Source organism: Strigops habroptila, chromosome 2 (genome assembly GCF_004027225.2).
Source record: "Strigops habroptila isolate Jane chromosome 2, bStrHab1.2.pri, whole genome shotgun sequence".
In the NCBI taxonomy this organism is placed as follows: domain Eukaryota; kingdom Metazoa; phylum Chordata; class Aves; order Psittaciformes; family Psittacidae; genus Strigops; species Strigops habroptila.
The window spans coordinates 19,568,491-19,594,390 of record NC_044278.2 but is presented as its reverse complement, the minus strand read 5'-3'; the positions used below and the strand labels follow the sequence as shown (position 1 = coordinate 19,594,390).

The 25,900-nt window shown below is 41.1% G+C and overlaps 2 protein-coding genes across 8 annotated transcripts in view; one reads left to right on the top strand and one right to left on the bottom strand.

The window, feature by feature from the left end:
- Nucleotides 1-256: 256 nt before the first annotated feature.
- TFG (trafficking from ER to golgi regulator) lies at nucleotides 257-22,032 on the top strand. Of its 7 annotated transcripts, none has more exons than XM_030476053.1 (10): nucleotides 265-447; nucleotides 3,224-3,328; nucleotides 4,230-4,295; nucleotides 5,460-5,668; nucleotides 9,688-9,771; nucleotides 10,666-10,812; nucleotides 12,148-12,315; nucleotides 14,334-14,474; nucleotides 18,734-18,823; nucleotides 21,265-22,032. In XM_030476053.1, coding segments are annotated over exons 3-10 (1,209 nt in total). In that variant the 5' UTR covers nucleotides 265-447; nucleotides 3,224-3,328; nucleotides 4,230-4,293; the 3' UTR covers nucleotides 21,633-22,032. The 7 variants fall into 7 exon arrangements, with proteins under 7 accessions (XP_030331915.1, XP_030331914.1, XP_030331917.1 ...); XM_030476051.1 differs by having other exon boundaries at nucleotides 266-447; nucleotides 21,262-22,032; XM_030476055.1 differs by lacking the exon at nucleotides 4,230-4,295 and having other exon boundaries at nucleotides 257-447.
- Nucleotides 22,033-22,419: 387 nt separating this feature from the next.
- The window catches only part of ABI3BP (ABI family member 3 binding protein), a 143,207-nt gene continuing 139,726 nt past the window's right edge, over nucleotides 22,420-25,900 (bottom strand). The window contains exon 61 of the mRNA XM_030476242.1: nucleotides 22,420-24,187. Coding sequence (XP_030332102.1) covers nucleotides 24,072-24,187 — 116 coding nt within the window. The 3' untranslated portion in view covers nucleotides 22,420-24,071. The remainder of the gene's footprint in view (nucleotides 24,188-25,900) is intronic.

Below are 25,900 nucleotides of genomic sequence, written 5' to 3'. Positions count from 1 at the left end.
CTGGCGGCATCTGGCGAGCACGCTGGAATTTTATGTCCGATCTCCCATCCCCGCACCGCCATCCTCTGCGGGCCCAAGCCCGCACTTCGAAACAAACCCCCGGTCACAGAGAGGCTTCTCCCCAGACCGCGGCTCGCACGCACCGTCCCTCCCGCGGTGTCAGATGCGGACGCTCCCTGCCGCGGCCCGGCCGACGCCGCGGCTGCCGCGTCGACGTGGGGGACAGGGAGGCGGGACCCCGCAGCCGGAGCGTGCGCGCTGCGGCACTGGCCGCTGGAGTGCGCATGCGGGCGGCTCGCGCAGGCCCGGCAGTTGCAGCCGTCGCTCCAGCCCCTTCTGTCCTCTGCCACGTACGGGCGGCGGCGGCGGCGGCGGCCGCGCCCGGGCTCCGACTCGGACTGGGCCGGGGCAGGGGTCGTCCACCGGCGGGACCGCGGAGAAACCAGAGTAAGGGAGCGGGGCTGCTCACCCCTCACCCTGCGCTGTTCCCGGGGGAGCCGTTGCCGCGTGTGCGAAGGCGGCGGGAGGGGTGGCTGCGGGCTGGGGTGAGCCTTCGCCTCCGCCCCCCGGTTGCAAGGGCGACGCGGCCCCTGGCAGGGAGGTGGGGAGACCCCTTGCGTCGCCCCGGCCGTCCTGAGGGAGGCTGAGACCGCCGCCCGGGCTTCTCGGCCTGGGGAGACGGGGTGAGGGCTCGCAGAGGCCTCCCGTCGCTCCCGCACATCGCAAGGCTCTCGCATTGCAACCCCTGCTCACCAAGCCTTGTTCCCCTTGGGAGCCAGAGGAACTGCAGGCTCCTCACTTACCGGCAGGGAATAGCTATGATTTCTGGTCCCCTTTGGGTCAGGCCTGCCGTTTTCAGAACTGGAGAAAACCAAAAAGAGTACTTCTTTCTGCTCCCATCCCCTCTACACCCCAGCTCTCTTGGGAAAACTCATCGCTCTGTCGAGTGGGGTTTGGGAGGCAGTGCTGTTTGGCCCAGTTTCTGTGTGCTTCACCTTGTGCTTTTCCCTGTTTTGACAGAGGGAAAAGTGAAGCAGGAATGCCTGTTCTTCCCTTGCTTAGGCAAGGCTGATTTCCTCAATGCAAAGAGTAGTAAAATCCAACATGGTTATGACGTTATGGCTTAAGAAAGGATCGTGAAGTGACTGACTTAGATTGGACAGTCGCTGTCCACACGCACCATTTAGGTTGGTGCGTGGTGTGAATAGAAAGTGAGCCAAGAGGAGAGGAAAGGGTCCGTACCTCCAAAATGCATATGGTTCATCAGGAAGGTTAGAAAGATGTCAGTGAGATTCTAACGAAACATAGCCTTTCTGAAACAGGAAGATGCTAATGCGTTGTTTTTTGTTTGTTTGGTGTTTTCCCTTCAATAAAGTAGACAGTTATTGATTCTGTTAAAAAGCTAATTTGTGTGCATTCTGGATGTCTTCGCTGAAAAACTGGAATCATCCATTCAGCTATGTCACAGTGAGGGAAGAAAAGCTTGAATGCTGTGTAATTTAATAATTAGAACATTTCACATACTTTTCTGTAACAGTTGCAAGCAGTTGCAGTGTTTAGAATCTGTCTCTTAAAATCTGGACGCCTTCAAGCAGAATGGAGAACAGCTGGACAAAAGAAAGTGCATTTAAATGTAACCTTTTTGTAATCATTGATAGGCACACACTGGGTTTCTGCAAGTAATGTTGGTAAATAAGACATTATGGTTCTGCAAGTACATTCTAGTAGTTGGTTTCCTTGCACAAAGATACAAATGATGCACTCGGTCTGTTGAAAGACCACAGGAGCTCAGGTGTGTCCACCGAAATGTGTATCTTTAGGAATACAGATTGAACAGATGAGGTTCAATTCTTACTGTTGTCGGTTTCCAAGTAGCTTACACTAATGCTAAAGAAGCAATACCAGTGCGCAGGTCTAATGCTTGAGCAACACAAGATGGTGGCTAAACAAACTCTCTAAGTTGAACCACTCTTAGATGCATTATCTGTATCCTGTGTTTGTGCATTTTACCTGGAGCCATAGCGAGATTTGGGTGAAAGAGGCACCATCTTCATGCGTTACTCATTCGTAAAAGATGAGTGAGGAAACAGAAGAGTAGTCTCTTCCTGTTCACCTGCTTAGTATGTCACACCAGTATGTCTTGCCCTCTCCCAGTCAGGAGTGACTACAGCTCTTTCTAAAGGTAAACATTTCATACCCAGGATGAGGGGAGCAGCTGCCAGCCTGTGAGAACCAGAGGAGAGGGGTTTTGTCTGTCCTTTGGGGTTTGCTTGCTCTCTGCTTCTGTCCTTTGTGTTATGTATCTGTTCCAGTTAGCTTCCAGTAAAGTTGAAAGAGGAAAGCTAGGAAGGCCAGTTTAATGTGATTGAGAGGAACCTACTTTTCCTCTTTGATTAGTAATGAATCATCTAAAAATCATGTCATGGATGTTTGAGATTAACCATGTGTGCAAGTGAGAGGCAAGGAGAAGAGTGCCAAGTAGCGTACACGTTGTTTGGGAGGGAGGAGCACAGTTACATTCTCCGTGGAACTGGTCTGTATGCTAAATCATTGTCTGGATATTAACCACTTTTGTAATAAAGAGGTGGATTGCAGAAACTTCATGCAGCTCATCACATAGGCTTTCCAGCAGAAAAAGCACAATCTTAAGCTGATTTCAGGGTAGATCGTATTTTTAAGTGGTTGTATATTTTGGATTGCATTTCCTTCTTGCCCCGTTTGGTGGCTTTTGCTGTGGGAAGGTGGCATTACTAACTCCTTTCCTCTTGGTAGTCCGTCCTAATTCTGTGCAGACTTTCCTTGAAGACACACTACTTAATGCCACAGAGGCTTCACCCTTAAGCTAAGAAATCGACTTCTAGATTTTTGTACTGCTAAATCAATGGAAGTTTATTTTCATTAACCTGGGGTTTTAAGATGGAGGCTGTACAAATGAGTATTTTGAGATTGCTGAAGAGCACTGTCCTGTAAAGGGACACCTTACTGTTAGGAATTCCTACATGCAATTACAAAATTTAGAAAAAATAAACTTCTATTATGAAAATAAAACTCTTGTTCAAGGTGTGGTTTAGTTAAACTTCAAGCTAGTCAAAATGTGATTATTACATGATGGATAAAACAGTGACTTTTTAATTGGGTATATTCATTACAATGTTCTAAAGTGGAAGAATTATGTTAAATGTATAATTTAAGGAACTGAAATAATATTTTTATTTTTATGTAGCTTCCTGTTTTCTGGCACTGACAGTGCATGGCGGCTTATTCTGACTCAGTTCCGAAGTGAGGTGGAAAATCTGTCCAATAATCCAGTATCAGTAAGACAGACAAGGTAAATGGTAAATGTATGTTTTTGCAAAGGAGGTGAAAGAAGACGTGTGGATGGCTGCTGTTTTTATCTTTTTAATGCTTTAAATTAAAAAAATCCCAAACAACTTCTGCAAAGCCATATGCTTTTACAACCAACTTAGTGTTAATTAGACTGAGTTGATGTGCCTGCAGTCAAGACTCTTATGTTGCAAACATGAATAATGTATTAGCAAGCATTAATGATATTATAAACTTCACTGTTTCATTGTAATATCTCAGCAGCAACATGGCTGTGTGATTTGCAGGTCCCTTTTCTCTGCAGTGAGGCTGTATCTGCCTACCTCCTCTTTTGTCTGGTTAGGAGAATGAGTTTTGTTCAGTAGTTGCTTGTCTCTTTTTTTTTTTTTTTTTTTTTCTTTTTGGATGCCATTACGCTAAACAAAGGGATTTGCATGAAATGTTTGCTTTATATTAAGTTAGTTACCCAAAACGCCAGAAATTGAATTGCAATCTAGAGATAACATCATACTACATCTTTTTAATGCAAAACATTGCCATCATAACAGTAGAGTTAAATATATACAGGTGTATCAGTGTATGATGTATTAAGGGCTTTAGCTGAGTGTCTTGTTTCTCTGGTAGGAAAGAACTAATTCTCAGTGCAGTACTTTAAAAACAGACTGACAAAGCAGAATTCAATTTTCTCATAAAGCACTATGTTACAACATTGTTAAAGGTAGGGGAGAGATACTTGCATAACTCTAGCAAGAATTCTTTTTGCGAAAGAGAACGAACAGCATGTTTGCCTGCATGTGGCTTTGGAAATGCCAATTTTGATGTATAGGGCTGCTTGCAGTTAAAATCTCCAGTATTTGTACTTCAGATGTTAAGGTAACTGCTTCTTTAATTGTTCCTTATTCCAGATCTATTGTTTTGGCCCTGTCCAAAACAGTGAAGAAAGAAGCGGACATTTGACTAGCTATCTAGATGTTTGTGGTTTTTATTTTTTTTCATTCCTTTGCTCAGTAACTTCTCTGTAGTTTCTGGTTTTCTTTTAAACATATGGCTTTTGTGTTTTTTAACAAGAGGGATGCCTCATACAAAGTGATAATTTTTAAGTTGTCTTATATAAAGTGTTAAAGAGAAAACTGTGAAGTGTGTGCTCTGTGCGGTTTTGATACAAGATGGCTTTTTTGACTTCCTTTGGAGTGGTTGTCCATCTTTCTTAAACCACAGAGTGTAAATGACTGTTCTGTCTATGTACACTGCATAACAAATCTGTGGCTCTGAGTCTAATGAGTAGCTAATATGTAGTTTATTGAGCAGCTTTTAAAAATCTATAATCTTGGTTAAAACATCTCAGTCAAAATTTCAAAAAAGAAAAAATTTTATTATCTTCCTTTTGGGAGAGGAGCCCTCAATGTGTTCTAATCATGCTTATAATAAACCAATGTTTAGCTCTTCATTTATGTGTTCATGAAATAATGCATGATTTAGCTTGATCCTCTTAGAAAGGCCACCTTACCACCTGTAATCGTTGAAATAAGAGATTTTGTTATGGCAGTCTTTTCTTAAATGGGGAAGAAAAAAAAAAGCCCTTTGCTGGTTATCATAATTATCGGGAATGTAAAAATAATGAGTTGATAATGTAACCAATATAATGTTGTAAGGCTGACATCTTTTGCTGGAATTTCACTTTTCCTGAGAGAGATGTATACATGTATCTCAAAAGCAAATCCCAGGGATTATTAGTTCCTTCATAGCTGTTTTCCATGACAGTTTACAGCTGATATCTTACAGAAAAACCCACTCAAGTTTGAAATTTCTGGATACCACACACATTTAAAAGCTGTATGACTTTTAAAAAAATCTTTACTTTTAAATTCTGAGCTCTGGGAACTGTGATAACTGTTCATTTGATGTGTCGGATCTTACACAGTTGTTCTTTGCCTGTGAGCTCAGTTTATGTATTACGCACTTTACTGCTTGAGAAATTGGTGCATCATAGAATGTGTCTGAGAGGAGTTCTCTGGAGAGCTTCCTAACAGTAATGCTTTCCAAAGATGGAAAGCTTCATAATTGTCATCAGATATACATTTAAATAATGAACAGTTTAGTTTTCTAAAATGCTTTTAATGTTTTATTGTTAACAGGTCTGCAGGCGATAAGGAATTCACCATGAATGGGCAGCTGGATTTAAGTGGGAAGCTGATCATCAAAGCTCAGCTTGGGGAAGATATTAGGAGAATTCCTATTCATAATGAAGATATCACCTATGATGAATTGGTGCTAATGATGCAGAGAGTTTTTAGAGGAAAACTTCTGAGCAATGATGAAGTCACAATAAAATACAAAGATGAAGGTAGTATTTTATTACTGCTATTAAGGTTTAATTACTTCTGTTGATCTAATATGATCTATCTATGGAAAGAAACTCTGAAATTCACCTCTTCAGAATTGTCCACATTCATTGGCAATTGCAAGTGATTTCTCGTAAAATTCTTTGAGTCAGACAATATATCTCCTGTGGTTATGCTGTCTTAACATAGCTGTTCTTTCAGAAATAATGGAGGAAATGCTATCTGAAAGTTCATTTTTTGCTGATGCAGGAAGCTGATGCTGTTGCGGTTTTCTGTCTACTCAACTATTCTTTAGTGTTTTCGGTGATAAAGTAGGTTTGAAGTAGAGGAGGGAATAAACACATATGACTTAACACAAGCTCTTACAAGACTTGGAAAACTTCACTGCTGTAGTAGTAATTCTTAATTACGTCTTCCCCCATCAGTAAAGATTACAAGACACTTATAACCCGAAATACTTATTAAAGTAATCTTTTCCTTGAGTAGTGGTTTGAATCTGTTGGACATTGGTTGTTTCAAAGAAAATCTCAATCATTAGTGTTAAATGCAACCTTAAGAAAGAAGAGCTTCCACAGAATGAAAAGGGCTTTGTTTGAGATGTGTAGAAAGAGAGGTGTAGATTGGAGGGTTTTCCTCTTTCAATGTCAGAAGGGTGATATTCATAAAATGAAAGTCAGAATGAAGTGATAAAATCCAGAGTCTTTTAGTCAGTTCAAAGACTCTGTGATGATTCTGCTGGTGTACAGTAAAAGAGCTACATTACTGAAGCATCCAGGTTCTCAATAGCACTGACTGTGGTCCTTAAATAACTTTTTTCATGCATCTAGGCTATAAAATTTCACTTTGAGTGGTCCTGAGACAGTTTTTTTGGGTTCATGAAGCTTTTGAGAGACACTGCTCAACAAAATTGATATGCAATGAAGAGCTGATATTTTGGGTCTTGATTGCTAGTGGGAGAGAGCTCAGTGGATTTGTGGTAGTTTTGGTTTTCTTCTTACCATATTATCAATTTCTTTTTTCTGTCTGGAATGAGAAGGGTGAAAGTAAATTGATGGATGCTTTTTCATTTGGTTAAAGCTTCTGATTCCTGTTCTTTTAGTTCTCTGTTTTCGTGTATGCTTCTGTCTCTCTCTTCTTTTGAAGAAGATAATTACAGTCTCCAGCATACACCATTATGGTTTCATTCTTCTGTTGTGTTTCACAGCCTAGAGACCTCCTATTGTTAATTTTAGCTTTCTCAGAATGTACTACTTCTTCATTGCGACTGTGAAATTTCAGTATATGTTATCCTGGCTGATCATCACTACTAGGAATGTTTAAACATTGTTAATACCAGAGGAGGTTTCAAGTGATTAAGGAAAAAGTCAACAGAACTAGGCTTCAGTTTGATTGTCAGATGAGGACTGTGGTATTCTTGACTTTGTTCCAACTAATTTAAGATTCTTCTTTAAATCTATTTCAGTTGTTAGAAGCATTGGAATATATACATTCTAGCTATTTCTGGTTTGTTATTTATCCCTCCAGACCTTGAGGAATGTCTGTCCTCATCTCTTGTGAGGAGGTACCTTAAGGTGGTCTGAGGATTTCCACTACTTCTACAACCTCGATCTAAGTCTTCTCAGAATTCACATGCACACTCTTTAGGTGTTCAGAAGTATGCTTAGTGTACCCCTCCTGGCTTTGTTTCTTGTTGCTGTAACACATGAAGCTAGTGATCTGCAGGCCTGGATGTGGGATTTTCTGCTTAAAGGTTCTGCAAAATACCGTGGCTTTGTTTCTTCATCACAGTCATGATCCTTGAATGTAACGCATTTTGGTTTGTTTTTCTTTTTTTTCTTCAAACTTGTATGCTTAATTGGGGAGGTTAGAAAGCTTTAAATCCCAATCCTCTTGTCTCTGGATTGGTAGTCTATGATAGTTGAAAGCATATTCTTAAGTTATATTTGGGTTACATGACACTTTTATTAATTACTGTGGAAAAGAAGTTTGAGTTTGATTACTGCCTTGTGGAGTTAGGTTTTATATTCGAGTTGGTATCTTTCAGACTTCTGAACTAAGTAACTTGCTCTACTAGGTGTGAAAACATTTTCATATACCGCTTCGGGTTCTTGATTATGTAGTAAAACCTGATGTCTGAAAAAAACCCCAAATCCAAACAAACCACTGAGGACTGCCAGCAACAAATTTACTTGAATCAAAGAGTAGAACTGCATCTTAAGCACACCATGTTACTGAGTTACATGGTTACATATGTTAAAGGTCTTATGGAGCTAGTAGTAGAAACTTTACTTTTCTTTCTTTAAAGTTAGGCTTGAATTTCAAACTAGTGCCTAATGTGAGGTTGGCCTTTTCATTCTTGTTCTTGATCACCTTGCAGTAGAAGTTGGTATGTTTGTGTCAGAGACAATAAGGAGTTACTAATGCATACTGCTAATCAATTTACCAAGGTGAAGGAAAACTACATTTTTGGCAGTGGGTATTTTTGTATTTTTTGTTTTTCCCCAAACAGAATAGGAAAAAAAAAAAAAAAAAGAAATACAAGGGAGATAAAGCTTTTTTTCAACTTGCTATCATGTGTGTTATGACTATTTGTACTGAAGCATTCATTTATTTGAAAATTTTGACTACAACTTTTACACAGTTAGAACTTTGTCACCAGAAGGGATAGCACAGAATTTTTAGGCAGTAATTTGTAACTAAAAACACGTTTCTGTGTAAGTCCACAAAACCTCCTGTAACAGTTTTTTAGAGAGGAACATTGGTAGCCTGGAGTCAGCTTTGTTCTGAGCTGGGTGTCATCTGTCTAACACTGTTGCTTCTGAAGGTGAAGCTTCACTAGATAGGGTCTCATCTCAGTTTCCAATCATCAAGCTGTTCTGGAAGGAAGTGGTTCTGCTATACCTTCTCTTTTCCACTACACACGTTTTCCTGATAATGCTTTCCCACTCTTTCCTTTGCGCTGCCTAATTTGTGTTCATTTAATCTATTAATAATCTGTTGAATATGTTAAACCAGCAGAAAATCTGTCCTGCCATTGAGAATAGTCTTGTTTTATCTGTAATCTTGTTGAGTAAGCAAAGATGTTAATATGGATTTGTCTTGACTGAGTATAAAAATTGTCGAAGACCAGACTTAATGGGAACTTGGTGTCTCTTTTGGGTATTAATACTATTAAAGGTATTCAGTGCTTTATGCATAACCCTTTGTATCTTAAGAGTAAAGGATCCCATACAGTTCTAATATAGTTCCTGTGAGTAATGGCAATGTGCACATTCATTAGCATGCATTGGGATGGGAGTTCCCCTGAAACCTGGCACACAGAAATAAATGACTAAGTGTTGAGATTTCATGTCAGATTCCTGGTTTAAGAGAAAAGTTTTATTCTGGCTACTTTAACATCTTCGTGTTTTCATTACTATTTGTGTGTAAAGGTGATAGATATTTCTACTGTACACTTTTACACAGGAACTTTATTATCATTCCCTTGTTAAAAGTCAAACTCACACCTCAGTGTTCTGAGTATAACCTGAGAAAATGTTCTAGTCACTTAAAATTTTCCCTTGGTAGTGTGTGTTTTTCATATTTTAAAAATTGAATTGGGATTGGCTTGTGCCGTATACCTTCACCCTCCTGTCTGTACATGAACAGCACAGTTTTGGAGCCAGTTGGAAGAGGCATGTAACTTGCAGCATCATTCTTTCTGGTGTTGGACTATGCAAACTTGTAGCTCCACTGTTTATCCTGTGTGTAACAGAAAAGAATGGTGAGCTTTATGGAACTTTCAGAGGTCTAATGTCAGAAGGCTCCGTTTTGGAGTCAGTCATGCTTCTGTCTTATCTTCTGTGCATAAGTTCCCTGCACACTGATTCTTGGGCTAAAATAATAAACTTTTTTCTTAGTAACTTCAGAATCAAATAGGGAAAATTATTTTTGAGTAATGAAGTAACACTTCTGCCCTAGCATGAAGGTCAGTAGTTAAAAGGCTTTGCTTTTAATGTAACTTCTTTCATGTTTTTTTCAGATGGAGATCTTATAACAATTTTTGATAGCTCAGATCTTTCCTTTGCAATTCAATGCAGTAGGATACTTAAGCTGACATTGTTTGGTAAGTAAAGAAGATTATCTCTTCTTTTAGTAATGTTTAGTAAAATTCTGGCAGTGAGCTTCACTGGAAGGTACTAAAAACTTTCAGTTTTCACCTTAGAAAAATGAAATCGATAAATTAAAAATACTGTCTTAATATATGATATTCATTTCTCTGTTTCATGTGACCATCTGAACTTATGGAAACTGAAACTATTTCTTTTTATAAGATTGCTTAAAGTATTTGTTATATGCATATATATATATGGTCAATGTTTTTTTTCTTAATGTTATTTTCTATGTTAACCCCACTCTAGCATTTGTGGGGTTTTCTTCACAGGTATGTGAGAAATTTAAGATGATGGTCATTCTGCAGTGTTACTAGTACACTGCTAAAAACTAACAATTGCTTAAAGCGGAATAGACTTCAACATTTATCCTTCAGCCTTTGTATAAAATAGTCCTTTATTTTCAAGCTACTATTGGTAAATTAGCATATAGTTCCAAGGAATAGCAAGCAGGTTTTAATTTGGACACTGAACTTATTCATGAACTGCAGCAGTTGTGTGTATCCTGCATTAGTTCTAAAGGCACTTTCAAAAAGGACAGCTTTCCACAACCAAGTATGATATTTGTATTGTTCAGGGTCTATTCCTGGAAATGAGTAAATAATGCAGAAACTTACTGCAGACTTTGCAGTTCTGGTACTGCTGGGTACTGCTGAACTGAGGTTATATTAAAGGAACAGTAAACTCGAGAAATGAGTTCAATCTGTGTTGACTCAACTTTGTCACTTTAAACTCCATGGAGGATGATGGTGCTACAAGCAAGTAAGAGTTGGGAATAATTTTTTTTTTTTAAACTGGATTTCAGAATGTTACTGCAGACTGAAATTTGTCTAATTGCTGTTTTGCAGTGAATGGACAGCCAAGACCCTTAGAATCTAATCAGGTGAAATACCTGCGTCGAGAGCTGATAGAACTTCGCAATAAAGTCAATCGTTTACTGGACTGTTTAGAACCACCAGCTGAACCAGGGCTTTCCACTAACCTGCCTGACAGTGGTAGGCAGCCTGGCAAAGCATTGTTTGGTTTGATTTGCAGAGTTGTGTGCTGTTTAACAAAGTGAAAAATGGAGTCTTGAATATTGGTTGTGATCATTCGTAATTGTTGCTTGATGGTTCAGAACATAATTTTTAATGCTCTCTATTTGAGAGACAGAATTTTTATACAAATTACCTGGAGTAAAGCACTAAGCCAACTTGGGAATATAAAACTAAAGTCTTGAGTTTCTGTGCTATGTATGAAAATGCTGTAACTAACACTTGTGAGTCACGACAACATTTTGAGAGGGCTTTGAGCTGAATTAATAGTTTGCTGTTGCTGAAGAGTTCTTGCTCCCAGCTGAGCACTCCCACTGCTTACTTTGGGCTAGCTCTGGTGCTTATCTTGTCATGTTGCTGAGAGAGTTTGATTCACTAAAACAGTAAAAAGCGACTTCAGCGAAAATTGTATCTACTTTCTTTGCCAGGTTAGGAAATTGAATCCACACATTTTGAGCTCAGACCAGCATCAGAGCTGTCTCAGGGTAAGCAGCACAAACATGCAGGTAGGGATGGGAAAGAATTATAGGGGGAGGGCAGAATGGGGAAGGATTCTCCCAGTTATGAGGCACTAATCTCCTAGCTTAGGGCTGTTGTACTGTAAAAACTGTACCTCTGTGTGCTTAACAGCAGATTTTGGGCAGTCTGGGCACAGCAAATAATGACACAGAGTCATGGAGTACAGTGTTCTGAGTAAAGAGGCGAACCAAGAACTCCAGCCTTTCTTTTAGGAAATGCTGCTTTTGTATTTTAGAGTGTAAACAAAGCTAGCCACTCTAAACCCTATCTGCACTTACTTGTTTTTTAAGAGAAAATGTGGCAACCCTATGTAAGAGGTTTCTGAGTGCTTCACTGCTAGGTGTGCAAAGTGATGAACTTTACCTGTCAGCTTAGGAAGAATTCAGGGAGAAGGGGATAGAAGACAAAAAAGCTGCTATAATAAACTGGAACCTATACTATAAGTTATCTTAATTTTGAATTCTCCGTAGGCAGGTTGTACCACAACATGTTTGAAGCAGGAGCCTTGTATCTTTGAATACAAGAGTGATACAAGATACTGATACTCCACAGTGTCGGTGTATCTTCAAGTAACTGTGTAATGAAACTTAAACTCTGATTCATCACAGTTTGAGATACATCACTGATTCATCACTATTGTACTAACATAAGCATTTCAACAGTTAAAACATTCCCTCACCCTCCAAACTATGCAATTCAAAGTTGCTGTAGAACAGTACATACACATGATTGTATTTCAGATCTTGGGAATTAATAATGGGGCATTTTGTTTTGTAGATGCTGTAGATGGGAGGGAAGACAAGCCTACTGCTGCTGATTCTAGTGTTAAGCCATCTACTCAAGTCATAGCAGCAAGCATGTCTGCATTTGATCCACTGAAGAACCAGGATGAAATCAGCAAGAATGTCATGTCAGCGTTTGGCTTAACAGATGATCAGGTGTCAGGTAAGAATATGTCTTAAGAAAAGGAAAGCAAAACCTGTTTGTAATCAGTGACTCGAATCTTGATTTGTAATAAAGCATTTTATTTTGGATGTATTAAGCTGTATTCTGTATTAGCTATTTCTTTTCAGAATTCCAAAACTTGGTATGTTAAAGTGTTGTAACTGTGTTTGCTAACTTTTGTACACAAAATGTTGAAATGTTGCTTTTGCTTTTAGCAGTGTGTTTTAGCTTGGAGTAGAAAATGGCTTACCTACTTTACTAAAAAAAAAAAATTATTTAAATCTATTGTGTAGACTAACTTAATTGGTATCTGCCAGTGATAGGAAAACAGTATCCACTGCTCTGCCTTTGGGTTTGACCTTGCAGTTCATGTTCTTGGCTTGTGTTTTGCTGTGTGGGTCAGTTGGAATGTTTTGTATGACCCTGCCTTTTCTGTGTTCTGTTTCAAAAGTAAATAGTGTTAACTTTTTTACTGTTAACGAAAAGGAATAACATACTTGTCTGAACTGTATTTATTCTTGAAGAGCTGCGTGACTGTTGGCCCTGTCTAGTAGTAGAATAGGAAAACTGATTACACTAAACTGAACGCAGTCAGCTTAAGACAGGATAACTGAAGTTAGAAAAGCAATGTAGAATGTAGTTGGGAGTGATGCAGAATATAGAGAAGTGATTTTGCACAGGATCTGTGGGTCTGGCAAGCTTCAGTGTAGCATTGAAACCTGAAGATAAAACTACTCTTAGCTAATGGTTGTGCTGTGTGCTCTCAACTTTAGAGCAAGTAAATTTTATATGATGTGTGAAGTAATGATACAGGTGGGTAAACGAATAGCAGCTGAAGCTTGTTTCTATGGTGTAGCTGCCTTGGCAAAAGTGTGTAGTGATAGGAAAGGATCTGCACTGCGTGAATGCGACTGTGCGGGATCTAAAGTTGTACCCACAGACAGAGTGGCTGTCTTCAGGTTGGCGTACTAGTCTGTGGATCAAGCCTATTGCGTGATCTCTTCCTCCATGGCACATTTTTGGTTTTTCACAAACCAGTTAAAGGTTTAATGGTTCTCGAAAACTTACAGTGGGTTATCTCTGAACAATGAAGTGATGGAGTAGAGCATGCAGTGCAACTAGTGTAAAACTGGAGCTAATTTTTGAAGGGGTGGTTTTGTCTTCTGGTACAAAGCCTCAGTGTCAGTTCATGCTTTGATCACAGCTTCAGTGATACTTCAGCGTTTATGTGTCTCCATAATTTTTCTGATTGAGTGGGCTTGACCATGCTTTGAATGTACAAGGAACTTCACAGAGGATTAAGTAGGATATAAGAAATCCCATTTCTAAAGCTATAATCCTGCAGTTCTGTATATAAAAGCAAAACCAGAAGTAGGCAAATTTGATTCCTTTTCTCCCTTATAAGGGTACCATGAAAACACAATTAAGGGCTTGTTGGATGCGTATTTATATTGTGTAAATATAATGTTCTTGAAAGTGAATTTGCAGCAATTCTAATGCTTGTGCTTAACTTCAGGCACGTATTTTAAAGTAGTGTCTCTCAGGTAGCATTCATATAGCTAAGAGTTGGGAAGAGCCGTGTGGGCCACAGTAAAACTCTAGTGCATTTGAACAGTTTCACGCAGCCTTTCACCTGTGCTCCAGATGAGAAAGAATAGGTACGTAGGTGCACATTCTGTCCAAACATAGCAAGTCTTCAGTGAACATATGCAAGGTTAATGCGTGAAGCAGTGGAAAAAGCATGTTATGGAGGGGTTTATGCCACAAATGGGTCAGGTTCCTTGGAAGGATGAAATTTGAGTCACCTAGAGACCGGTAGAAAATTCCCCCCCCAACTATTTTCACAGGAGAGTTTTAGCTTGGGTGTGACTCTCAGATGGATATCTGTGGAAAACTGGGGGGTGGGGAAAGTTAAAAACTTTCTAAGGAATGGTCTTGTGCAAGACTTTTTTTTTTTTTTTTTTTGATTCAAGCTCTCTGTTAGTTTGACATGCTGTATGTTGTCCTTGCTCCTCTAGGACCACCCAGTGCCCCTGCAGAAGAGCGATCAGGAACACCGGACAGCATCGCTTCCTCCTCTTCTGCAGCCCACCCGCCTGGGGTTCAGGCACAGCAGCCAGCCTACCCTGGCACACAGCCACAGACTGGTCAGGTGGAAGGTAAGCAGCATGTTTTCTGTTATGTAAAACGTGAATGATGGTGTCTGAATGTGAGGGATCAGCAGCTACGACTTTGTATTAGCAGCCCAAAGTCAATACCGAACTACAAATTCATCTGTGCTACTAGGCAGAAAAGCTTTTTTCCTGACGTGCTGTTCAGCATAGAAACAGCAGATGGAGCAATAGCTTTATGTAAAGGTAGGTGATGTAAGGTGAAGAGGATTTTCATGGTACTGTTTTCTATCTGCATCTGAGCTCACTTTGCTGTAAGGCAGATTTATATAGGCTGCACATTACAGTTGAAGATCTTAGTTCGTATCATGCCCTGTGTGTTGTGTCAAGCTTTTACTCAGCTAACAGTTTGTTGGCTTGTCTACTATGAATTAAAAATGTTCTTTACTCTTCATTTCTGTCTAACAAAACACTATTACAATAGAGCCACTATTTCATTGCTTCTTTATTATGTACAGCTCTCAGATTAATGCTAGTCAGATTAAACCTTGTGACTATCTCATTGCATTGTAGTTTTCCTGTGTAACCCTCGAGAGCCTCAGTTGGCTCTCCTTTAAGGCTTAAGGTCTTAAGTCTGGTGTGCAGATTCCTTTGTACTGTGCCCTTTTACATGTTTTTTTACTTCTAAAAATAAACCTATTCAGAGGTTTTCTGTGTTTGGGCATCATTGTTCTACTGATCTTTTTGAAGAGCACTGAGCCTTCAGATCTGCATAGTTCTGGATGAAACTGTGTAATGACTTTGGTATTTCTACCTCCGTATGAAGTACAACGTAAAGTTGTTTCTGTGCTAGTGTAGAAAAAAGTTGCAGCCCTCTGATGCTTTCTGTACTGACATAATGCTGAGACATTTGAGAGGCATTATTGAGGAGGCTCACAGTATCCACAGTCACTTGGAATATGTTGCCTGAAGGGCACCATAACATTCTGATATATTCTGAGCATTTGAACAGTTCATAGTTATGGATAGTATTTAAGCAGGCATGAATCCTGTTGGTCGCAGCGAAGTGTATAAAACGCTTGTTTTGCTGCTTTCAGCTTTGTGGTTTTTGGTTTTTTTTATTTTGCTTGCTTCCTTCCCTAAGAATTATTTAAGTGACATGAAGAAACATCAAGAGACATCTTTGTAGCTTAAAGATACATGTTTGGTGTTTGTGTGTGGAAGTACTTTAGGAAAAAAGTGGTTTGAGTTCTTTTGTCAGCAGCAAGAAAACTTAATATTCAAAAAAAGTATATCCTCAGTTACTGAACTGGCATTTTATGAATTTAGTCTTTTTACTTCAGTACAGTAAGGCACAAGGTTTAAAGTGTCGATGTTAAACTAGACTGAAACAAATGAAATGCTTTAAAGCACTACCAGCGCTAGGTTGGAATCCTGACTGGCTGCTAACACGAGGGAAGGGGAAAAAGTACTTGTTTCAGCAAAACTCACCGTACTTGGGAAAGAAGTTGTCTAGGCTCATATTTCCAGCTTGTGTTTCAGAGTAGATATAATGATTTTTCTGAACTTGGGTTGAGGAAAGTAGAGTGTTTTGGTGGGGTTTTTTGGGGGTTTTTTTTGGGGGGTTTTTTGTTTGGGGTCGGTTTTGGTTTTTTTGGGGGGAAGGGGGTGTTAGCTTTTTGTTTGTTTTTTAAGGTTTTTTTTTTTAAAGTTTTTTTTCTTTTTTAAACACTAAACTGTGCTATGCTTTTGCCCAAGTCCTTTTAGGTAAAAGTACGACAGCAGTAATTGTGAAGGTTTTGGTCTGCAGCTTATGTAGTTATTATTGCCACTGAATATGTTAAGTATCGATTAGATTCACTCTATGAATAAAATAGGAAAGTTCAATTCTTGAAGAGATCAGAAGTCATTACTGCACTTTGTTCATCAGCAATACTAGTGGCAGCGCTTATGCTGGGCCTCTATGCACATGGTAAATAGTGGTCTCTTACCAAAGCTGGGTAATATGTGTGTAATTATCAACCTGAGGATTTTTTTTTTTTTTTTAATCTAATAAACTAAGTTGTTTTTACCCAAAGTGTTCAAAGACTTTACTTTGAAACAGGGAGTAGCTTTCCATACTTAAGTGTCTGATAGCACCTCAGTTTAGTGGTAATTTGGGGACCTGTGCTGTCCCATGAGAACTGGTGCAGAACCATGGCCCAGCCAGATCTTTGGATAAGTTTTGATGGTTAGGTTTTCAACAGGATGGTCTGGTTTTCAACAGAGCATGTTCGTGTTAGAAAATAGTTTTAAAATACTAGTTCACTTCTGAAAAAAACCCAAAATACCCCAAGCTATGGTTCTGCCCCATCTTCCCAGTATTTTGAGGATATAAGTAAAATGGTGATGCCAGTCATGTGACAATCATTCTGGTTATACCAGGGATTATTTTTTAATGGCATTCTTTGCCAATAGATGATACTGAAAAAGACATTTCAGTGTGGTGCTGTCTCTTGTGGCATGACTGTGCTTTTGTACCACTAAATTCACTCACTGAACAGAACCAGTTCTGTACAGATGTGAATGGTTTTTTAGTCTTTGCTGAAATGGATGTAAAGTTCATTCTTGTCAGCACTTCATGATCTTCTAGGGAAGAGAATGTTGTGTGAATACACCTATTTGTCTTTTTTCTGGATCAGGCTAAAATGGCTGTTTCAGTGCACAGGAACAATGGTAAATGCTGGCAGATCCTTGACTGCAATAAGCGCTGCTAAGTACAAAACCAGACACTGATGCTGTAGCTCATCTTGGCTTCAGAGTAAAAATCCAGTGAGAGGGAAAACTGTGCGTTTAAGGACCAATCGGATCCCTGTCTGCCTTCATGGCTGTAACAACGACACCGGAGCACCTCTCTGCTCCTCACTAAAGCGTGTACCCTGGTAAAGACAGGCAGCCTTCTCAGAAAGCTTTGGAAAAACTCCCTGCTGTGTCTTTCACAGCCCTTTACTCGAGGCCTCCAGCAGGTACCAGTGTGGTCGCTGCGTTAGCCTGTAGGTAACCAGAGACAGGCAGCATCTTGCTGCTTCTCCCAGAACGTCCCCTTCACAGCTGAGTTTAAGAAACAGAAAACATGCATTCCGAGCCTCTCAATTACCAAGCTAACAGGCTTAAATTCTCCCAAGCCTTGTGTTTAGCACTCTCTTCATCACACAAAAACCACATACCAAATAATATTTTGATCACCTTAGTGTGAATGTAAGGTACTGTTGTTTTCAAGCTGCAGGTAAGGCAGAGAAAAGAAGAAATATGGAGTTATTTTATAGCGGTGCACACAGGGCCTGGGAGGACTTGGCGCAGAGCTGAGTTGCATTTGTCTTGGTGCAGTTTAGAAGATAGGGTTTACAGTGTATTTATACCCGTGCTGCTCTTTGCAGAATGAATAGTGGTAGAGTAACACTTTATATAACAGTGAAGTTTCCATGCCTGCTCCTGCTCAGCGAAGCTTTAGTTGTGGCAGATAATTGCTTTTGTTCTGTGACTGTGCCTATTAACTAAATTGAAAAAAGGCAGAAGCATAAAGCCTGAACAAGGCCTGTAGGTTAAGTCTGAACAAATATTCTGCTGCTTCTTGCAGGAAATTGGGAACAGTGAATTTAGGAAAACTTCACATTGAATTGGAATACCCAAGCTTAAGAATGTATGATTTTAGTTCTGCTTTAGGGTGTATACCCCAGGTCTCTTAAGAAAACTTGGCTTACAGCAAGTAAGATACTAAGAGACCAGTGACTTATCAGGAAGGTGTGGTCAGAATAAATAATGTACCACTTTGCTTACAGTGCTTGGATGCAGAAATGGTCTTAAAAACCTAATATAAACAGACAATCTGAGGACATGTTAAACTTTTGAAGTACTTTAATTTACCATGTAAGTTCTGGAGCCGTTATCAAGATGTTCAAAGATTCCTGCTCTGTTACCCACCAGAGTAGCACTGATTAAGGTGCATATCTTCTGGCATCTTCTGAACATGTGAAATAGCCTCATGTGCCAAATTAGACCTATTTAGTCAGTTGGAGATAGACAAGCATCATTTAATCTTTAGAACGGCGTGGTTCAGAAACTAAAATCCGTAGATTGATTTCAGTTGGTACTCAGATGGAACATATATTCAAACTTCACCTACCGTCTTCAGGTTTCTTTAAAGGACATTTTTACATGTTGTGAGAGGGTTTGTTTCTGTGATTTTGAATTGTTAGGATGTTGTTCATTGTGTGTCTATAACATAGGTAGGGTGCTGGCCTTCAACTAAATACGTTTTTAATCCATAGGTCAGATGTATCAGCAGTACCAACAGCCTGGTTACCCTGCTCAGCAGCCGCAGGCTCAGCCTCAGCAGCAGTACGGTATGCAGTACCCAGGTAAGCAGCTTGCTCAGTTCCTGAGCCTGTGGGGCAGGTCAGGGCGCTGAGCAGCCACAGTGCCCGTGGTTCTGATGGGAACTGGCACAATTCAGAAATCACTAGAAGGGAACACTGTAGCTGTCTGTATTTTTAATACATAGTTGGAGTTGTTGTGTCTTGATCCTACTTGGTTGTGACCAAAAGCAGACTTCATTATTAATCAGCAGAATGTGTTGTTAGAAAGGTAGGCAAAATGAATCGCCTGAAGTACGAGCCATCTTCAGGATTAACTTCTGCAGTCTTAGGATTCTAGCAAGTGACTAAAAGATCCCAATTTAGCTACCTTAAATACTAGAGGCATATAAAGATGGCCCCTATTTCTTGCATCTGGAATGATCTCCCTGTACAAAATGTAGTGGTGTGAACACTGATTATAGTTGTCATTGAGAAACTCCTTAGCTATTATAAGTACTGTAACTTTCAGAGAAACTTCCAAGTGATAGGTTTTTTAGTTGTTGATTTTGCTGATGCCTCAAGTAAAGGTGCCAGTAGACTTTTAGCAGCAGTACATTTTAGTGCACTGGTGGTTTATGTGCAGTCAAATGTGAAATGCTGGTTTTTGTGTGTATCCCAGATAAACCTGACTTCAGAACTTTCAGTCATTTCCTGTAGAAGCAGCTGGCATCTAACAATGCAGAGTATATGCTACGAATCATAATCCAGCTGAAGTACAGGGATGAACCTCTAACAGCAGATTCCGTAACAAATAGCAAATTGCTTACTGCTTTCATAAAGCGATACAAAGCATTTATCATCCCTTGTTTTAAACAATCTTCCTTAAACTAAAGGCTCTCATACTATTAAGTGATTCGGAATAGAGCCCATATGACCTTTATTTTAGTGTGCAGTATGTACAGTAGGAGTGCATTGGTTTGATGTAGGTGAGAATGCTTGCAGAGTTTATGAAGAAATGCCATGTTTAGCTTGGATAGAAGAACCCTAGAAAACTTGGAACTGAAGGTTTGGGCCCCCACCCTTGTTCCTGTGCACTGTGTAGAGCTGCTTGATTTGGGTCTCTAAATGGTGTCTTGTTCTCTGCAGATTTCTTGCGCCCTGCCCCCCATTTATAATGAGAAGACAGTGACAGACTTTGTGAAGTGTAATTAAGAAGTAACAAGTCCGTTGGAAGTAGAAGGGTCTGGTCTGACTTTCTTTAGGCTTAAAAACTGAAGGGGGTAGAGTTTCCGTCTGGTTTCTAGTCATATCCTACTATCACCTGATCTATTATTTTACTGAAGAAGTTCCTGTGAAAGCTGTAGTGCAGGGTGACATTCTGCATTCTAATCCACATCATCTTCACCTAAGAATGAAACACCACCACAACTGATCTGGGTGCTTCTGCTTCTCAGAACTTAGTTCACAATTAACCTAATCTTTCAGAAAGTCTTTTTTCTTTTGAGGACCTAGTGACAGCAGCCTTTGAAGATCTTGCCTCACAGGATATCTTGTTTTTCTTGCTGTTGCTCCCATGAGTATTGTCTCCTTTGAAACCCCTGTCTCCCGAGAGCAGGATCTATTCCCACTCTTGTACATCTACTAGGAAACAATGTGGCAATTTACTCATGGTAGTAAAAACAGACCCTTCAGAGGTTTGTCTCATGAGTAAATGTTGATCTGTGTTTCAAGGTGAGTTTCTTTACTCCAGTGCATTGTTCAATCCTTACTCTTTCTGTTTAGGGCTGTGCACTCTTAATAATTCGTGTGTCTGGTGTTTAATGCTGACAGGATTCCAGTCACTGGAGAGGTTTCATTGCAAGTAGCTGCAGGTGTGTTTCATGGCGGATAAAAGTAGCTGTTTCTTCATAAAAGGAGCTGTGTCATTTTGAAGTTTTCAATAAGGGAAATTCCTCTGGGAAGCTGCTTTTTTACATAAAAATCAAATTTGGAACTTGATGGAGATGTTTAAGTGGAAGTTCTGTGCTGAAGTATTCTGTTCTGCACAGCTTTCTCATATTGAGCTGTAAAGAACTGAAAACACCTATGATTTGATCAAAGGTATGAGTTACATTTACACCCTGACAATATTTTCATGACAGAGTAGTTTTGAGTTTTTATTTGGGGAAAAGGTTGCATTTTGCCTCATTTGCTAATGACGGCTTTTATTTTTCATGTGATGATAAAACACTATTTGTTGGGTTTTTAATTTCTTGTCAGTCACGAGAAAGCTGTTTTGTAGTGACTCTTTTCAGTGTTGCTGTGCTGCCAGGGTAGCAGTCCGGAACCAGGCAGTGTGTTTATGTGTAAGGCAGGACAAATTGCAGTTGCTTCTTGGTTTGCCTTCCCTGTGCTTCCTGCGTTGTTTTGTGTTTGTCACTGTAAAGAAGTGAAAACAAAAGGTCTTTCTGCAAGTGCCGCGGTTCGCCGCGCTCTCACCGCTTTGCTCTTTGCCTTTCCAGCAGGCTACAGCCAGCAGCAGCCCCCCTCGCAGCAAGCCCAGCAGTTCCCGGCCTACACCCAGCCCGCGGCCCCGGCCCCGGCTCCGGCCCCGGCCGCTGCCGCCTTCCCGGGCCCGGCGCAGCAGGTGCCGGCGGCGGCGCCGGCGGCGCAGTTCGCGGGGGGCAGTTACCCGCCGCAGGCCTACGGCTCCGCGCCGCCCGCACAGCCCGGGCCTTACGGAGGCGGCGGCCCCGGCGCCCAGGCGGCGGCCGGCACCTACCAGCCGCGGCCCGGCTTCAGCCCCTCGCCCAGCGGGCCCAACCCCTATGCCCGCAGCCGGCCGCCCTTTGGCCCCCAGGGCTATGCCCAGCCTGGACCTGGCTACCGGTAAGGAGGTGCCGGCCTGGGCACCTGCGACTCCATCCCGAGGGACTCCAGGCATTTTAACTGAGGTTCCAAAACTGTAACAAGGCAAAACTGTAGCTGTTAATTCAGTTCTGCTGGGGGAGGGGAACGACTGAACCAATCTTTCCTGCTTCAAATTGTACCTGCTTCCTTGTTTAATTTGGGGCTGGGTGGTTTTGGGGAAACACTGCCTAAGTGTCTGTAAAGTGATTGACATTCTAGCTTGCCTTGTTTGAAGGACAGGAACTGTAGCCCACTTACCAGGCTTGGTTTTACTAATACCATGATGTACTAAATTAGATTCATTCTGGAGGTAAAACTAGATATGATGTATTATAAGTTGTAATGCTCACATGGAAGACTAATAAAACCCCTGAATCTATTAAGTGCCTGGTCTTGATTTGAGAACTTAGAATGCTGAAGAAGGTGACTGGGTGCATGCTGGGTCTGCAGCCACCAAGGTGAAGATCAGCGGTACTCAGGTTGGTAGGAGAAGAGGCAAGAGTTTTAGGTGTGTAAATGGAGAAGGGTTGTCCATACAGGCTGCTCTTGCAGAGGTTACACAGCAGTAGGTGGTTTTGCTCCGTCTGCTGTTACTGCCTGCCACGTGTAGTCCTTGTACCAAATGAGTAGGAACCGATAAAACAACATCTTAGAGCCCCTTATCAGTTTTGCTTTTAACATGAGCAGAGGGAGAATTGCTTTACTGCTTGAAAATTTAGGCCAAATACATATTTCTAAAACAGAACTCTTAAAAAGGAACAACTTTCCACAGGTTCTTTGCCACCCAGAAAAACTTGGGAGTGCGGTTCTTGTGACTTGATTCTCAGCCAAGAAAAAGCAGATCAAGAGCTGTAGCAAGTTCAATGGTCCATGTGACAGCAGAGGGCAAAGCATTCTCCCAGCTAATATTTTCCATCTTATGGATTCTAGGCATACATAAAATGAAGCCGGGAATGAAAAAAAACAAAACTGGAGTAAGCTGCTTGAACTCTCATAAAGACAGCTTAGGAATTAAGGAGTGAATATATCCCTGCCTTCAGGACCTCGCTGTTCCCCTGTAAGCTGCACCTCCTGCTGTTTGTGCTCTCCTCAGCCCTAATGCCTCAAGTGCTGGTGACAACAGTCCAGAACAAACTACTTGCTGAAGTAGCAGCATTTGCCACAGGAACTAGCATTTCTTGTCGTGTAAAACACTGAAGAAAACCACTTGATTAAAAAATATTTTATTAGGAGTACAGTGTACCTGCAATGTACTTTATAAGGCATTTTCTATAAATGACTATTTCTACTATATATATATCTGGCTGTTCCTGTTCATATTTTTTCAATACATTAGTAATGTAATGAATAACACCTTTAAAAAAAAAAAAAACCTACATCTCTTTATTTAGTTCGTAAATGGTCAAGCAGTACAACAAGGAGCTTTGGGAGAGGTTTTAATTAACTGTAAAGCAGTTTTAAAGTTCAGTTATCACTATTTCCCCCTTGTCCCCAATGAACACTTTCTTGTTTTAAATAAACCCGATTATGCTGTAACAACAATAGCTTATTATTTTGCCGTTTCACTTCTCTTTCCAAGCCCTCTGTACATACACTCAGCTTTTTGAGCCAGGAAGTCTCAGCATCCGAAAACTACATTCCCATGAAAAGGCAGAGCCGTGGGGAGCAGTTCCATGTTTGTCACTCTGCCCATAGGCACCTGCCTGCTTTAAGGTAACCCAACCACCCACCGCAGTCCAGCTCTGCAGCAAGGGGCTGAGCGTACTCTGCTGCCAGAGCTGGAGCCTTTGGTAACATGGAGAAAACCCACGAACCTGATGATGCAAAGCTGCACGTAGAGCAACCGCCGCGTTTTGGCAGGAGTATAAACTGTACAGGTAAGGAGACAACGATTCAAGTTTACTGGTTGCAGGATGTTAACAATTGTAGGGTCTTCTCTATTTATGACAGATGAATTCGGACAGGGAGCTTATGGCACTTGTGTTGTAAGACGACCAGTGAATACTTAAGAACTAAAGCACATTGCATTCTGTGACCAACTCTGCCATAACTGTGCCTTAAACATTTATTACAACATTGTGATAAATAATACACACACCATATCTTTTAAAATACCATATAAACCATACCTCAGGAATAGGGAGCCAGCTTCCCTATACAGTATCCTACAACATGGCCCTAGCCTGGCTGGGATTTATTTTTTTAAATCTAAAAACAGGTCTGTAAAACTGGATAACTACATACAGTAAGCAGCCTATGCTAGTACACAATGCAGTATTGGCATTAGACTCGTATAAACCCTTGCACATCAGCAGACACACTGCAGTGCCAGGCGTACCGAGGACATTGCCGGCTCCGAGCCCATGCTGGGCAGTCGGGCGGGTGGGAAGTGCTGGGCCTTGTCACCACGTTCACCTCGCAGCTACCATTTCCCAGGGATCGATGTTCCGCACTCGTACCAGCGAACGTAGTTAATGTGGGTCTCCCCGCCTATTTTTCCAAATTTGACAGGTTCCTGACGGACTGCCCTGAAAAATCCTGGAACAGAGAACAGGGTTGGGTTTGCGTAGAGCTCTCACATGGCACCTTCCTTTGAGTTCCCTGTGACATTTGTGTGTAGCTCAATTAAGGGCTACACTAGGCCCTAAGCTGTTAGCTCACTTGCCGCACACAGCGCTGTACTGCCCCTGCACTGAGAAGCATGCTGGCGCAGCTGGCATTTGCACACCCAGCTCCAACACAAGCAGAAGCACTTGGGATTGCTGCAATGCAGGAGTGGTGAAACCTCACTCCCTTTGAGGACCCAGCACCCACCCATGGGTAGTGCTGGCAGGGCTGGGCCAGGACTCTCCCCTTACCTTCCCCTTGGCTGTGGCTGCTGGGGGCTTCTCTGAACACGAGATGGTTCCTCCTCACAAAGTTACAATGATTAAATGGTCCCCACTGCAGCAGCCTTAACACTGCAGTAAACCTAAATAAATACAACCTGACAGCTGGGAATATTTCACACTATCGCCCCATCCCCAGGCAAAAGACTGTACATGTTCTATCTGTTCTGTACGACAATACACATGCTTCCCAGTCAAACAGTTAATGCTAAGTTAAAACGAGCCATTAGTTCTGAACTCAACCTGATCATCAGGAATGTGTGAGTGGCTAACGCATGCACCTGTGCTCACACACACACACAAATTACTATTCTGCCACTAATACACAACAGCAGTCAGGATTCACCCTGCACTTTGGGCAAATGTGTGTAGTTAATTCCAGTTTGAACAGAACTTGGCTTGCTGCAGCCAAGGAGGAACCGCACAGCAATGGACAATCTGTTCTTTGTTCAGTTCATTGACTAGAAAGACAAGCTATGGCAGAGTGTTTTGTGGGGTTTTTTTTGTTTAGGTTTTTTTTCCCTCTAAAAAATGAATGTAGCTGATGAATCCACTCAGTAAATCCAGTCGCTGAAAACAAATCAGTTTTAAATGTCTGGCACACATTCACTTAAATGAAAAAACCAGCTTAAAAGACATTTTAGATTGGATTCAGATAATCCCTTACGACAAACAAAACGCCTTTACAAATGGGCAACACTGATGGGGAAACGAAAAGCAAAGCCCTGTAAGGAAAAAAAATAAAAAAAAAAAATCACATAAGCAAACCCCCTTCAGCTCATTTACCTAATTGTCTTTGGGAAAACTTGTAAAAGATTTTGGCACTTCACTTTAATCTCCCACATCTAACTCGACACATTCCTGTAGTTCCATAAGGTGCTTTATGAACCATAGAGTCATAGAATCAACTGGGTGGAAAAGACCTTTAAGATCATCAAGTCCAACCATTACCTCAGGACTGCCAAGACCACCACTAAACCATGTCACTGAGGGCCTTTTCTACACAGTTTTTGAACACTTCCAGGGATGGTGACTCAACCACTTCCCTGGGCAGCCTGTTCCGATGCCTGAGCACCCTCTCAGTGAAGAAATTTTTCCTAATATCCAATCTAAACCTCCCCTGATGCAGCTTGAGGCCATTTCCTCTTATTCTATCACTTGTCACTTGGGAGCAGAGGCCAGCAACCTCCTTGATCCAGTCTCTTTTCAGGTAGTTGTAGAGAGCGATAAGGTCCCTCTGGAGCCTCCTTTTCTCCAGACTAAACAACCTCAGTTCCCTCAGCCATTGCTCATAAGACCTGAAGTACTACCTTTGAGATGAAGCACTACCTTCAGGAAGGTTTGGTCAACACATTTATACCAT